The following is a 14,801-nucleotide window of genomic DNA, read 5'->3' on the forward strand; positions in this document are numbered from 1 at the left end:
TGGGCCACCAGTCCAGATTGGAGCAGTGTGACTCAAGACTCAGGCATACTGAGGGTAGTTATCTCCACGATGCCCATGCAAGTCTGGTCTGATTTCCATCTGTATTCCGCTTGTTTCCACCACAGACTGATATCATCCCTTCCCTCAACTTTCGCTGCCTGGGTCAGCTGAGGACATTCTTTTTACCCCACAGAAGTGTTTAGTTTTGACCTACTCCTAAAAGCTGGAATAGCCTCTGGTAAGCTGAGAATTAAACATAACGAGCAGCTCACTTCCTCTCCCGGTATTCCTGCTGGACATTCAGTCCCTGACTCACACTGGCCCTACAAGAGCCTCCAACTATAGTGAGCCTTGTATTTCCCGGGACTCACTCATGGCCTTGTCACTGACTTCCCAGAAAACCCAAACCACACCCACTGCCAGTGAGTCGATTCTAACTCATAGCAAACCTTTTGGACAAAGTAGAACTGTCCCATAGGGTTTCCAAGGCTGTAATCTTTACGAAAGCAGACTGCCTGCTACATCCTTCTCCCATGGAGCACCTGGTGGGTTCAAACTACTAACCTTTTCATTAACAGCCAAGTGCTTTAACCACTGCACCACCAGGGCTCTGACTTCCCAGAAGAGGCCATTATACACTCCCAGGGAAGGTGAAGCCAGACCATGCCCCTGAGACCCTGTTCAGCTTCCCTGTTCCAGGTAGCCTTCATCTAAAAAGTGGCAATACTGCCCATTTCTTACTCAGCTACATTTGTGTATTTGTTGCTGTGTGCCAGCGAGTCAATTTCGACCAACAGCAATCCCACGTGACAGAGGAGAACTGCCCCATAGGGCTTCCTAGGCCTGTAATCTTTACAGGAGCAGATGGCCAGGTCTTTCTCCCATGGTGTCGCTTGGTGAGTTCAAACTGTCAACCTTTCATTTAGCAGCCGAGCGCTTAACCATTGGGCCACCAGGGCTCCTTGTTTGTGTATACTACTGTGTTTCAAAAGTCAACAATGTATTGTTTAGGAATTTGCTCTAAAAGTTGCTAAAACTATAAAGGAAATCAAAGGAATAATTAACACAAAATTCTGGCTAGTGGTTACCTCTGGTAGATTCAGTTGAGGAAGGACACGGGTACTGGTGGCACATCTATTAAGCACTCAGCTGCTAACTCATCAGCAGCTCCTTAGGAGAAAAGACTTGGCAATCTCTCCGGTCAAGATTACAGCCTGAGAAACCCTATGGGGCAGTTCTACTCTGTCACATAGGATCCCTATGAGTCAAAAATCGACTCAACGGCACAACAACTGGTACTGTTGTTCTATTTCTTAACCTGGGTGATAGGAACAGTTTAAACCATACATATGTGATTTATATACTCTTCCATAGGCATTGTACACTACCTGACTAAAAATGTTCAAGGTAATTATGACAGAGCCGAGCAATTCAGAACTCCATCTGACCCCTCAGTCCTATGGACTTCAGCAGTTGCGTGAGTCAAGACGGGCAGCCGGGATACCAGCTGACGTTAACAGCCTCGGGTTTCTTCACAACTGTTATGCTCAACTGAGCAAGTTCACCACTTCATGTCAGAGAGGGACAAACACAAGCTTTGGAATCAAAGAGGCCTGGATTCAAATTCTAGCTGGATCACTTCCCTTCCTAAGTCCAGTCCCTCAGTAATCTCCTACAGTCCCACATGGGTGATTTGGGCAATTTCTCCATTGTTAAATGGAGATGATGATGCTCACCTTGGAAGGCTGCTATGTGGCTTAAATGAGAAAATAACATGGAAAGGACTGAGCACAGCACCTCGTACACAGTAGGCACTCATTCGGTAAATGATGGCAATGGGTATGTCAGCATGTAGTGCTTTGATCTGCATTTTATTTCATTCCACAGCATTTTTAGCCCCCAGTGAGTCAGAATCAACTTGACGGCAATCGGTTTGGTTTTTGGGTTAATCTGCAATTCATGACAACCATCTCCTTACAGGAAATTTTAAAAGGTCAGTTTATGAGAGCATACGAGGCCATCCTGGACTGGGGGTGTATTAGTTGGATATACCACAAGTGCAACCCACAGAGCCACTGAACCATAAATTCAGCCACCCAGGGAAGGCTACCAAATCAGAGAGTCATAGAGTGCCGGAGCTCAAAGGAGAGTCAGAGAGAGCTGGATTCTAAAATCTTAACCCTTGGCCAAGTTCAGTCCCTCAATAATCTCCTACAATCCTGAGATCCTTTGTCTACCATCCTTTCTACCCATTCAGCTCAGTCCCAGGTCTCAATCTCTGCTTTTGCTGTCTACCTGGCCCTTTCTTATGATGGATTCTAAGCTAGTTAAAGTTCAGTCTTTCTTCTTTCAAATATAAGCATTTAAGGTTATAAATTTCCCTCTACAAACTGCTTTAGCTGCATCCCATAAATTTTGATGAATTATATTATCATTATTGTTTATCCTTTGCTGTCAAGTTAATTCTGACTCATAGTGACCCTACAGGACACTGCAGAACTGCCCCGTAGGGTTTCCAAGGCTGTAATCTTTATGAAAGCAGATTGTCACATCTTTCTCCCACAGAGCAGCTGGTGGGTTTGAACTGTCCACCTTTCAGTCAGCAGTCAAGTGCTTAACCACTGTGTGACCAGGGCACCTCATTATTGCTTAATTCTGAATATTCACTGATTACTATAATGATTTCTTCTTTGTTGTTAGGTGCTGTCGAGTTGGTTCTGACTCATAGCAACCCTATGTACAACAGAACGAAACACTGCCTGGTCCTGTGCCATGTTCACAATTGTTGCTATGTTTGATCTCATTGTTGTAGCCACTGTGTCAATCCATCTCATTGAGGGTCTTCCTTTTTTTCACTCACCCTCTACCTTACTAAGTATGATGTCCTTCTCCAGGGACTGGTCCCTCATGATAACATGTCCAAAGTACATGTGACAAAGTCTCGCCATCCTTACTTCTAAGGAGCATTCTGGCTGTACTTGTTCCAAGGCAGATTTGTTCATTCTGGCGGTCCATGGTATATTCAGTATTCTTCGCCAACACCATAATTCAAAGGAGTCAATTCTTCTTCTGTCTTTCTTATTCATTGTCCAGCTTTCATATGCATGTGACGTGATTGAAAATACCATGGCTTGGATCAGGCACACCTTAGTCCTCAAAAAGACATCTTTGCTTTGTAATTAACATTTTAAAGAGGTCTTTTGCAGCAGATTTGCCCAATGCAATACATCGTTTGATTTCTTGACTGCTACTTCCATGGGCATTGATTATGGATCCAAGTAAAATGAAGTCCTTGACCATGTCAAAATGTTCTCCATTTATCTCATTTTTTTCTCTCATCCATCCAGATACTTACTCTATTCATGCCCTGTCTCCTCCAGGCCCCAGAGATCTAGGCTACCTTCTCTAACCTCCTTCTGAGCATCCAGACCAGACCACACTGCTGAACACTTGATCAAAGATGACTAGACACAATCCTGTAACTTCTCCATATGGGCTGATTCGATCCGTCCAATAGATCAAGAGATATCAAGGTAGGTACACTAACTAACATGTTTTCGTAACCCCCTCGGGGCCAGGCTCAAGGAGATGGTGTTCAAGGTATAATGGCAGGTTTCAAGTGCACTACGGAGCCATGGTGGAGCACTGGTTAAGCGCTCGGCTGCTAAATGAAAGGGCGGTAGTTTGAACCCACCCAGAGGCTCCGTGGGAGAAAGATCTGGAGATCTGCTCCCATAAAGATTACAGTCTAGGAAACCCTGTGGGGCAGTTCTACTCTGTCACATGGGGTCACTAGGAGTTGAGGACTTGACCACACCTAACAATAATTAACAGGGACCATACCATGTCTGCTCTATAAATAGCCACCTCGAGTGAGTTTTAAGACAGTCTTGTAGGTAGATTGACTTAGTCCATCAGCCTCAACCTATTACCTAGACTCACTTGAATACCAAATATCTTTTTAAAAAATGGACCAAAATAAAAACTAGAAAGTAATCCAACCCAGCCCATCCTAACATTGCAATGTCATTCCAACTCAATAATTTATTCATTCAAGAACCCATTTATTTAATCAACAAATATTTACCACGTACAAAGTACTCTGAGCACAAAAAAGGCTTAAAGACAGAGCCTGGTGTATAGTAGGCACCTAATAGATTCTTCCCAAATGAATGAATAATTAATGAGAAATGAATGAGTTGTGGCAGTAGGTCCAGCACCAGGCCTCCCATTAACTACTGTGAGCTTACCCAAACCACTTCTCTGGGCCTGTTTCCCAATCTGTAAAGTGGGATGTTAATTCTTGCTCCATCCGCATCACCGGAGGCCTGAGGCTCACTGATGTACAATGTGTTTGGACAAAAATAAAACAGAGAGTTTTAAAAACACCCAGCAGACACTCTTCTGTTCTTGTGGTCTCTGCTGCATCATTACTTTTCAGGCGCAGTTATATCCCAGTGCCGAATGTCTATGATCTAATGCAATCTCATGTCAGAAATCCGATGTGGACATTTAAACTCCATTAGTATATAGTGTGTTATATTAATTATTAAATATGGATTTTACATAACGAAGTGGTATAATCCGTTGAGTGGTTAATTTAAAACACACAGCAGTAAAGGTGTACAAGTGCAGACTGTCACTCTTCACAGAAATAGTAGCAGCCAATCCCAATGAATATTTACTATGTGCCCCAAACCCTGGTGGCCCAATGGCTAAGCGCTCAGCTACTAACCAAAAGGTTGGCAGTTTGAAACCACCCAGCAGCTCTGCAAGGGAAAGACCTGGCAATCTGCTTCCATAAAGATGACAGTCAAGAAAACCCTATGAGGCAGTTCTACTCTTTCACATGGGGTCGCTATGAGTCAGAAGTGACTCAATGGCACACAGCAACAGCTTGTGCCCCACTACCCCTCTGTCTGTTTGCTGTACTGTGGTGGCTTGCAAGTTTCTGTGATGCTGGAAGCTATGCCACCAAGATTTCAAATACTAACAGGATCACCCATGGTGAACAGATTTCCAGGGCGCTTCCAGGCTAAGACAAATTAGGAAGAAAGACCTGGCAATCTACTTCCAAAAATCAGCCAATGAAAACCTCATGGATCACAGCAGAACACTGTCCCACTGACTTGCCTGCTCTGGACTCGTCATCAGGAGGGATCAATCGTTGGAGGAGGACATCATGCTTGGTGAAGCAGAGGGCCAACCAGGGCCTGGGAGATCCTCGGTGAGATGGACTGGCACAATAGCCGCAACAGCGGACTTGAACGTGCCGGTGACTGTGCGGATGGCACGGGACCGGGCAACACTTCATTCTGTTGTAGGTGGGGTCGCCATGAGTTGGAGTCAACTCAATGGCAGCTAACAACAACTACTACGAGCCAGACCCTGCTCTAAGCACAACATGACTGACTCATTGAGTTCTCCCAAAATCTTATAGGACAGGTACCCATAAGACTCTAATCAGTGTTTTACAGATGAGGAAACCAAGACAAGCGAGAATGAGGATGGAGAGGTTACACAGAGACCTGAAGTCACAGAGTGGGCTCAGAGCACATGTCATTCGGGCTCCTGGATCCAAGCCCTGAGCCACTACACAACAGCCCTCTCAACACAAGAGACGTGCTGCCCATAAGCAAGAGCCACTTCTACCTGCTACCTACCTTTGCAGGGGGAATCTCATGGCCCATGGTACCTCGTAGGGCTGACTTCACAAGACTAATTAGTCTTGGGGACTAACCACCCTTTTCCTGTGAATTCTGTGTACCCAGCATGAACGTGCCTTACCCGCTGCGATGACGTGAAGATGGGCAGCCTGATTCCATCACATTCGTACTGGCTGATGAAGCCCCGCTCCTGTGTGAGGTCCAGCACGCCCTCCACGTGGCTGTAGAGTCTTCTGACAATGGCTGGCCGGTGACTCTGCAGCTCGCGGGCTGGGCAGGGTGAGTGTGGGTCCCAGAGTCCACAAAGCTCGAGGGGCTGGCTGTCGGCCTGGGCCTCCTGAACAGCCGCCATGAGCTGTTCACAGCCCCAAGCTCCCTTGTTCCACACCGTGTCCAAGAGGCGCCTGGCCAGGTGGGAGAGGGGCTGGCCCAGGAGGCTGAGGCTCTCATAATCCTCCCAGGAAAGGACTTCCCAGGACAGCAGCCAGTCCAGGACGCCCTCGAAGCCCTCCAGGGACCCCGAGACCAGCAGCCCCACCAGCTGGCTCCTCTGGGCCTGAAAACCCTCCTGTGTGCACATTTCACAACCTGAGGAGGAAAGCTAGGTGAGCGCAGGACTTCTCCAGAAGCCAGGCAGGGGGTAAGCCAGGCCCAGCCCAGGTCTGAGCCAGCCATGGTTCTCCCCTCAGACATCACCCAATCCAGCCCCCATTGTGCGGATGTGCAAACTGAGGTCCAGAGAAGCCAAGAAACCCGCTCGAGGCCCCACAGAGAGTTTGAAGCCGTCAGGCATTAAATCGAGACCCTAGCTCCCTATTCATGCTTGCTCCCTAGCTTAAGAAGTTTAAAAAGACACCCTTGAGTTAAAGGAGCAATATCCCCCAAGGGATCACAGAATTCATGTGGGTCTGATTCAGGCCACAGCAGCTCTCTTTCCACTAAGGCTAAGATTTATCAAGCACATGCATGGCTGTGAGAATTCATTTATCCCTCCCAACCACTCTGAAGGGGCCCTGGTGGTGCAGTGGTTAAGAGCTTGGCTGCTAACCAGAAGGTCGGCAGTTCAAATCCACCAGCAGCTCCTTGGAAACCCTATGAGGCAGTTCTGTTCTGTCCTATAGGGTCGCTATGAGTCGGAATCAACGGGTTTTTTTTCTTTTCTTTTTTTTTAACCACTCTGAGGCAGGTGCTATGAGAAAAAAGCCCAAACCTATTGCTGCCGAATCAGTTCTGACTCATGGTGAGCCCATGTGTTACAGAACAAAGCTGTGCTCCATAGGGTTTTCAATGTCTGTAATCTTTATGGAAGCAGATCGCCAGGGCTCTCTTCTGTGGTGCCGCTGGGTGGGTTTGAACCACCAACCTTTAGTTTAGTAGTCAAGCGCAAACCATTTGCGTGACCCAGGGAACTTTAGGTGCTATGATCAGTCCCGTTTTACAGATGAGGAAACTGAGGCACAGAGAGGCTAAGTGACTCGTTCAAGGGCTCAGATGAAGTGGAGATAGGATTGCAACTCAAGAAGCAGGACTCCAAACACGGGCCTTTAACTACCTTATATCTGAGTTCCCCACAGGAGCCCCCAGCCCACTCATGCCCTCTGCTACCCTGAGGAGCAGGCCCAGAACAGTGCTAAAAAGATCCCAAGTCAAGTGAAGGGCAAATAATGATGCAAACTAAGTTGTTTGTTAGTTTCCAGGCGCGCTGCTGCCTGCTAGTCCTCTCTCTACTCCTGCGCCACTTGCTCCCCAGCTCTCCCTTCCTCCTCTCTCTCCCCACCACTCAGTATACACTGCCCTGCCCTGCTGCTGCTGTTGGGCCACAGCTGGCAATGGCCTGCTCTCAGCTCAGCCCTCACGCTCTGGATTCTGGGACTTTGAGGGGGAAGCAACTTCCGGGAGCCTCAAGCCCTGGGAGGGTGCCCTGGTAGCAGAGAAATCTCTCTGCATGGTCCCTTCTGCGATTGTCCCAGGGACCAGGGACAAAGAATTGGTGCTCTGCCCAGAGAAAACGAAAGTGAAATGGTGTGGGGATGGAAAAATCAAGAGGAAGGCCTGCTTCTTTTTATAAATCAGGGACATTCTAAGGCACTCAAGCCCTCTGTGGAGGGGGAGCAGACACGAACGGGCTGGGGGATTTCATTGTTTATGTGTCGCCCTCCCTGCCTGGCCCAAGATGGAGCCTCAGTCTTACTCATCCTGACATCCCTGAGCCTGGAACACGGCTGGGTCCAGCCAAGGCCTCGTGGGAGTGTTCATGAATCAAAAACCCCACAGAGGAGGGGAAGGGCTGGAACACGCTGGGCCCTTCCTCATACGCTAGCGAAGGTAAACAAAAGGAGAAATCTTCAGCTCGGAACGCTGCCAACACACGGGCCGCAGGGCCGTCGCCGGCCAGATGAGGAAACTGAGGCAGTGAGGCTACCTGCGTGTCTGGCAGCTTGGGAAGGATGGCTGGCCCACTGCAGAGGCCGCCGTAAACCAGGAACTAAAAATGTTCTCCGTGTCCAAGCAGGCCTCCTCCTGTGCCCGCTGCCGAGCAGAGGAGCCAAGAGCGGGGGTGGGGGCAGGGAAGGACAGGTGGGAAGGGCAGAAAGTTCCAGGCTTGGCCTGCAGTGGTTCCCAGCCAGGGATGTGGCACAGCCCCCGCCGCCACCCCTGCCTCGGTCCTGGGGAAAACACCAGAGGTATGCAGAATGTCCATCTCTGTCACCCAGAGGATGCCTTCTCTTTCCAGGGCACGGGGACAGCTGGGCCACCCTCTCCCCACTACCACACATGAGACTGGATGGAGCAGCAGGACTGGCAGGCCTGGACGTGTCCACAAAACCCACCCCCGGGGGAGACCCCAAAAAGATGGGCCAGGAGCCAGGGCTGGCCAGCCAACCTAACAGAATTAGGTAATTCTCAGCGGTTCTGACACAAGGCCTTGTGAGTCCACCATCACCCTCGCTGAGAAACCCCACCGGGGACATGAGACACACCCACAGATGTGCCCGCCTCCCCCCCACACACACAGGCAGACACACGGAGAGTCTGAAGGGCCCCTTCCCAAACATACCAATTTGGAGGCGGCTGACCAAGGCTCTAGCCACAGCACACCCAGGCTAGTGATGTCAGGGCTCTGTCGTCAGAGTCATCAGAGACTGGAAGGGAAAGACAGGTCCCGGCCATGCGGCTTGACATTCTGTCCAACCACGAGCAGCTGGAAAGTCCCACCTCTGTCCTAGCCTTCTTTCAGAAACCTCAGAGCAGGGAGAATCCCCAAGGACCAAAACAGCCCGCCCACTACCCCAAAGACAGGCATTGTTTGGTCTCATGGTAAACATCTGGGGAAGAGGACCTGACCTTGTTGCAATCCTCACTAACTAGCTCAGGAAGTTCTTCATAATGTCTAGCTTAAGTTTCTCCTGCTTCAGTTTAAATCGGGAAAGAGAAAACAGATGTTCACCCACCACTTATTTCACAAAGGCTGCCCCTTGCCTTTTATCACCTGCTCAGACTTTCTCTCTTCAGATTAATAAATCAGTCTATGTGCACTGCCCTTTCTTATGTGCTTCATTTACTACAACTTTGGAGTCATTATTGCTCTTCCTCAGGGAAAGTGATCAGTTGCCCTTGAGTTGATTCCGACTCATGGTGACCCCATGTGTGCAGAGAAGAACTGCTTCATGGGGTTTTCAAGGCTGTGACCTTTCGGAAGCAGATTGCCAGGCCTGTCTTCCGGGGCACCTCTGAGTGGGTTTGAACTGCCAACCTTTTGGTTAGTAGTCAAGCCCTTAACCATTTGTGCCACCAGGGAAAGTAAGGCCTGTGCAAAGGAAGGGCAGAGGGGTGCTTTCTTGCTGGAACAGGGGGTCAGGCAGACAGAGTGGTCCATATGGACCCACCCTTGTCCCCATTCCCAGTCCTCAGCCCTGACACTGCCTTCCTTCCTGAGCCCTCAAAGCAGGCCTAGGGTTCTCTGGGGCCATGAGCCAGTTACTTTGCTTAAGTGCTGAAATCCCAGCCCACTGCAGATAGGAGAGGAAGGGAGGGCCCAGGAAGCCCACTCCTGAGCTGGCTGGCTCTCAGCTAGGGCTACATCTCCCCTGGGGTACTGGGCCCACCTCCTCACCTCCTTCAGCCACCCTCCATTCTCTGGCCTCTTCACCCAGCTTCTCTTTCTAGGACACCATTTCTCAATGGTCCCAAACAGGCTGTAATTTCTCTCATCTGAAGAGTAAAGCCCTCCCCCTTTCGGCCACAGTCTCATTCTGTGTCCCCCATGCCGCAGGACTCCTAGGCAGTGGTCTGTACGCCTTCTCCAAGTCCTCACCTCCCATGCTCTGTGATAGGGCTTTGGCCCACCCCTTCCCCAGACTGCTTCTGCCAAGGTCACAGGTAACTGCCCTCTTCTTGCTGTTGTGCCAAAGGCATTTGTCGTAACTTCGGCCTCCCTGGCCCTGGGCGGCCTTTTCTCACTAGCACCCAGGACGCTCCACCCTCTGGGTTTTCCTCCCATCTCACCCACCGTGGGTGACGGGTGCGAGTGAGTGAGTAATCTCTTCTCCTGTATCACTCTCTCTGTAAGTGAGCTTACCTGGCCTTATGGCTTTAAATACCAGCTATCTGGTGATGCGAGCCCTGGGGGCATGGTGGTTAAGAGCTTGGCTGCTAACTGAAAGGTTGACAGGTCGGCAGTTTGAATCCACCAGCTGCTCCTTGGGAACCCTATGAGGCAGTTCTACTCTGTCCTATAGGACCACTATCAGTCGGAATCGACTCAACGGCAATGGGTTTGGTTGGGTTTATATGGTGATAGGCCCTAGTGGTGCAGTGGTTAAGCACTCGGCTGCTAACCGAAAGGTCGACAGTTCGAATTCTCCAGCCCTCCTTGGAAACCCTATGGGGCAGTTCTACTCTGTCCTATAGGGTCTCTCTGAGTCAGAATCGACTTGACAGCAACAGGTTTGGTTTATATGATGATGGGAGTTCCTGGATAGTGGAAACAATTAAGCGCTTGTCTGCTGACAGAAAAGTTGGTGGTTTGCGTCAACCCAGATGTGCCTCAGAAGAAAGCCCTGGTGATCTACTTCCAAACAATCAGCCATTGAAAACCCTGTGGAACACAGTTCTACTCTGACACACGGGGGCACCATGAGTCAGGCTCTGCTTCACAGCCACTGGTTTTGGTTCACACAGTGATGATGCCCCAAATTTTATTTCCAGCTCCAACCTCTCCTCAACACTTTCCCCAAACGCCTCCTAGACATCTTCAGATAGACGTCTAATCCGTATCCGAAACTTTACAAGTACAAACCAGATTCCTGATCTCCCCCTCAAGAGCTCCTGCCACCATCTTTCCCATCTGCTGATGGCAGCTCCAAATTTCCAGGTACTTCAAACCAAAACCCTCGGCATCTTCCTTGGCTGCGCCCTTTCTCTTACACCCCACATCCTATTAACCCGACTGTCAAAATATAGCCCAAATCTGAAAATCTGGTTCTTTCTCATCACTGCTATGCCGTGTTCCAAGCTCTATGGTCTCTCCTCTGAATGGCAGCTGGGTCGCCTCACTGGTCTTCCCCTGTGCCCTCACCGCCACCCCACAGCCAGATAAACCAGCTAAACCCTAACTCAGAGCAGGCACTTTCTCTGCTAAAGTGCTCCAATGGCCTCCATCATATTCAGGGTGCAAACCAACACCCTCACGGTGACTCTCAAGCCTTACACCTCTTCCAACCCTCTTGAACTTCCTTCCTACTGATCCCCTTCACCCACTCTGCTCCAGCCAGCCACACTGGCCTCCTTGTTTCTAGAACAAGCCCAGCTTGCTCCTTCCCATCAGGCTTCTGCCTTAAGGCATGTGCACTTCCTGCCGCCGCTGGTGCACTCTCCTGCGCCCCAAGATTTACAGAGCTCGCCCCTCACTTTCTCCAAGGCTTTGCTCAGTGGCCGCTGTCTCTGAGAGAGAGGCCTTCCCCAACTATGCTATCTAAAACTGCAGTCTCCAAGCCCAGCCCCCCCAGGCCCCTTCCCTGCTTTATTTTCTCCATAGCCCTCTTCACTACCTGACATACTATGTACCGACTTCCTGGATCATTGCCTGACACCTCCCTGGAGTGTGAACTCCATGAGGACAAGGAGTTTTGTCTGTATGCTTTGTTGCTATATACCCAATGTCTCATCGGGTGCATTAGTAAGAGTTTTCTGAATGAATGAATTTACTCAGCTCCAGGAGGCAGAAGTGGGATCCAGGTGGAAGTTGCACCTCACAGATTTTGGCTAAATGTCAGGAGAGCTGCAAGACTCAGAAGGGGCACCTCGTAAGTAAGGAGCTCCCCGCCACAGGGTATGAGCTGCAGAAGCTATGCCACCGCTCAGCTGGGATTCTGCAGTGGGTGGGAGGGGGCTGGGGGCCACATGAGCTCTGAGGTTGGTTCCTGCCTCAGATCCCAGTATATCAAGAGGCAAAGGAGCCTTGAGTGACCAGCAAGCCAGCAGAGTGATCGGGGCGGGGTCATGGGAATGCCCTTCCAGTCTTCTTCACCCCGGGACCACGGTAGGGTACACTGGAGGTGCCGGTACAGGCTTTTCCCCTCCATGGAACAAGGACCCTGGAGGAGGCCAGGCCACAGCGCACGGGGAGACCAAGACGGAGGCCAAAGGCAGGGAGTCAGCAAAGGGCTCAGAAAGAGCTAGACAGGCAAAGGAAGACTCGAAGCCAGGGGTTCAGCTGCCAGCCCCCATCCAGCTGGAGGAGACCCTCCCCAGGGGAGCTGGGGAGGCTTTTTCAGTTTGTGGGAAAGCAGGTAGGACCAGATGCCTGCTCACCAACAGAGCTGCAGAGACCTGGGCTCTGGGCAAGCCTGGAGTGGGCCTGTCTAGGCAGGATGGGGGGTGAACTGGAATCTCACACCCAAGGGGTGAATTAAAGAGCCCGAGGCGGGGTTAGAGATCAGATAGGCAGACTCACATACACTCACAGGCTTGGTGAAGATGGGGAAACTGAGGCCCAGAGAGAGGAAGGCAACGGACAAAGACCTGAAGCTGAATCTTCTGATCCCCAGACCTGAGCGGGCCGCGTGCCCCTCTGGACTGCACATCCTCTCCCCCACCAACCACACGACTTCCCAAGTCAGCTGCTCCTCAGATCTCAAAGGTTCCTGGGGGCTCGGAAGTCCTCTGTATCCGCAGCCCGCCAGGGGGCTCCCCGCCCTGGAGACGCCCCTTTCCTTCCGTCCCCACCTACTCCTCAGAGCTCCCCAAGGGGAAACGGAGGCAGGCCCTCCCCAAACCCAAAGGCCAGGACGGCTCTGGAGCCAGGTGTCCGACTTGGGACGTGGGATCCTCGGGGCCCACCGTCTCCCCGCCGCCCCGGTGTTGGGCGTAGCCGCGCAGGTAGCGCGCCCTGAGCCAGCACTCACCGCGGAGTCGCAGGCTCCCGACTCCTCGACCCGGGCCTGGGCCACAATTCCGGCTCTGGTTCGGGCTTCAGGCTACGCGGGCGCCCGGCTCCGCCCCTTAGCTGTCCACCCCGCTCTCCTCTGGGGCGCTGGCCGCACCCCCTGGGAGAACCCGCCTCCCCGCCGGCAAGAGCTCACTGGATGACTGATAGGGTGGGAGAGTCGGCAAGTGTGTCCTTCTCTACCGCCACATTTGAACTAGGAGGAGGGCTGGAGAGTCTCTCGGGAAACCCCTCCAACGCGCGCGCGCGCACACACACACACACTCACATATACACACACACACACTCACATATACACACACACACACACAACTCTCCCACTCACGCACACTGTCACATATACTCACACACTCTTACACACAATCACACACACTCTCCCACACACACATACTGTCACACACACTCTGTCACACACTCTCACACACACACATACACCCACACACGGCAGTATTCCGTGACATGAAAAGCTATTGGTGCCAGTATCAATCAATGCACTTTTGGGGGGTCAGTAAGCCCACAGTCATCTAAAACCTTAAAATTGCAAAGCTCAGTTCCCAGAATAGCACTTTCCAGAGTGTGATGGGTTACACTTTAGGCCACTCTGAACAGGGCATGACCCACAAGTAAGTCATGTGGTAGTGAGGTTCCTCTTTTTTCATTTTTCTTTCCATCTTTCTGTTTCAGTTCAGGAGACAGGTCTCCGCTTAGTGCTCATCAGCCTAAACCCTTTTCTAACACTGCCTAGTCTACTCCACTCGCCACAATAACTAACTAGAATTTAATATCACTGATCCGTTTTCATTAAATGTGTTTCATGATTTCTTGTTCCTCAGAGCAAGCGACACTGGTTTTCCACTTAAGGTATTAATATAAAAGCTCCTTTTAAAACACTTGCATTTGGATTCGTGAAAATGTGAAGTCAATTCAAAGAAATACAATGAAAATAGCTAATTTATAGAGTGCTTACTAGGTGCCAGTCTTTAGTATTCATGTATTATAGTAACATGTTGTTGTTGTGAGATGTCGTCCAGTTGGTTCTGCCTCAGAGCAACCCCATGCACAACAGAACAAAACAATGCCCACTCCTGCGCCGTCCTCACAATCGTTGTTACGCTTGAGCCCATTGTTGCAGCCACTGTCAATCCACTTCGCTGAGGGTCTTCCTCTTTTTCGATGACCCTCTACTCTACCAAGCATGATGTCCTTCTCCAGGGACTAGTCCCTCCTGATAACACTTCCAAAGTATGTCAGATGAAGTCTCGCCATCCTTGCTTCTAATAAGCATTCTGGTTGCACTTCTTCCAAGACAGATTTGTTTGTTTCTTCTGACAGTCTATAGTATATTCAATATTCCTCATTAACACTATAATTCAAAGGCATCAGTTCTTTGGTCTTCCTTATTAGTCGTCCAGCTTTCACATGCGTATGAGGCAATTGAAAAGACCATGGCTTGGGTCAGTCCCACCTTAGTCCTTAAAGTGACATCTTTACTTTTTAACACTTTAAAGAGGTCTTTTGCAGCATATTTGCCCAATGCAATGCATCCTTTGATTTCTTGACTGCTGCTTCAATGGGTGTTGATTGTGGATTCAAGTAAAATGAAATCCTTGACAACTTCAATCTTTTCTCCATTTATCATGATGTTGCTTATTGGTCCAGTTGTGAGGATTTTTGTTTTCTTTATTTTG

General features: G+C 50.1%; 1 protein-coding gene across 2 annotated transcripts in view; it reads right to left on the reverse strand.

Annotated features, from left to right (window-relative positions):
- The window catches only part of NOD2 (nucleotide binding oligomerization domain containing 2), a 46,881-nt gene extending 33,765 nt beyond the window's left edge, over positions 1–13,116 (reverse strand). The window contains exons 1-3 of one of the 2 annotated variants that reach the window (XM_004371594.2): positions 13,073–13,116; positions 8,725–8,809; positions 5,788–6,254 (exon numbers count right to left, since the gene is read on the reverse strand). In XM_004371594.2, coding sequence (XP_004371651.1) covers positions 5,788–6,246 — 459 coding nt within the window. In that variant the 5' untranslated portion in view covers positions 6,247–6,254; positions 8,725–8,809; positions 13,073–13,116. Of the gene's footprint in view, positions 1–5,787; positions 6,255–8,724; positions 10,409–13,072 lie in introns of those variants that run through there. The other variant, XM_023726922.1, reaches the window with a different exon arrangement.
- Between the last annotated feature and the right edge of the window lie 1,685 nt (positions 13,117–14,801).

This window comes from Trichechus manatus, unplaced genomic scaffold (assembly GCF_000243295.1).
Source record: "Trichechus manatus latirostris isolate Lorelei unplaced genomic scaffold, TriManLat1.0 scaffold00014, whole genome shotgun sequence".
Taxonomy (NCBI): domain Eukaryota; kingdom Metazoa; phylum Chordata; class Mammalia; order Sirenia; family Trichechidae; genus Trichechus; species Trichechus manatus.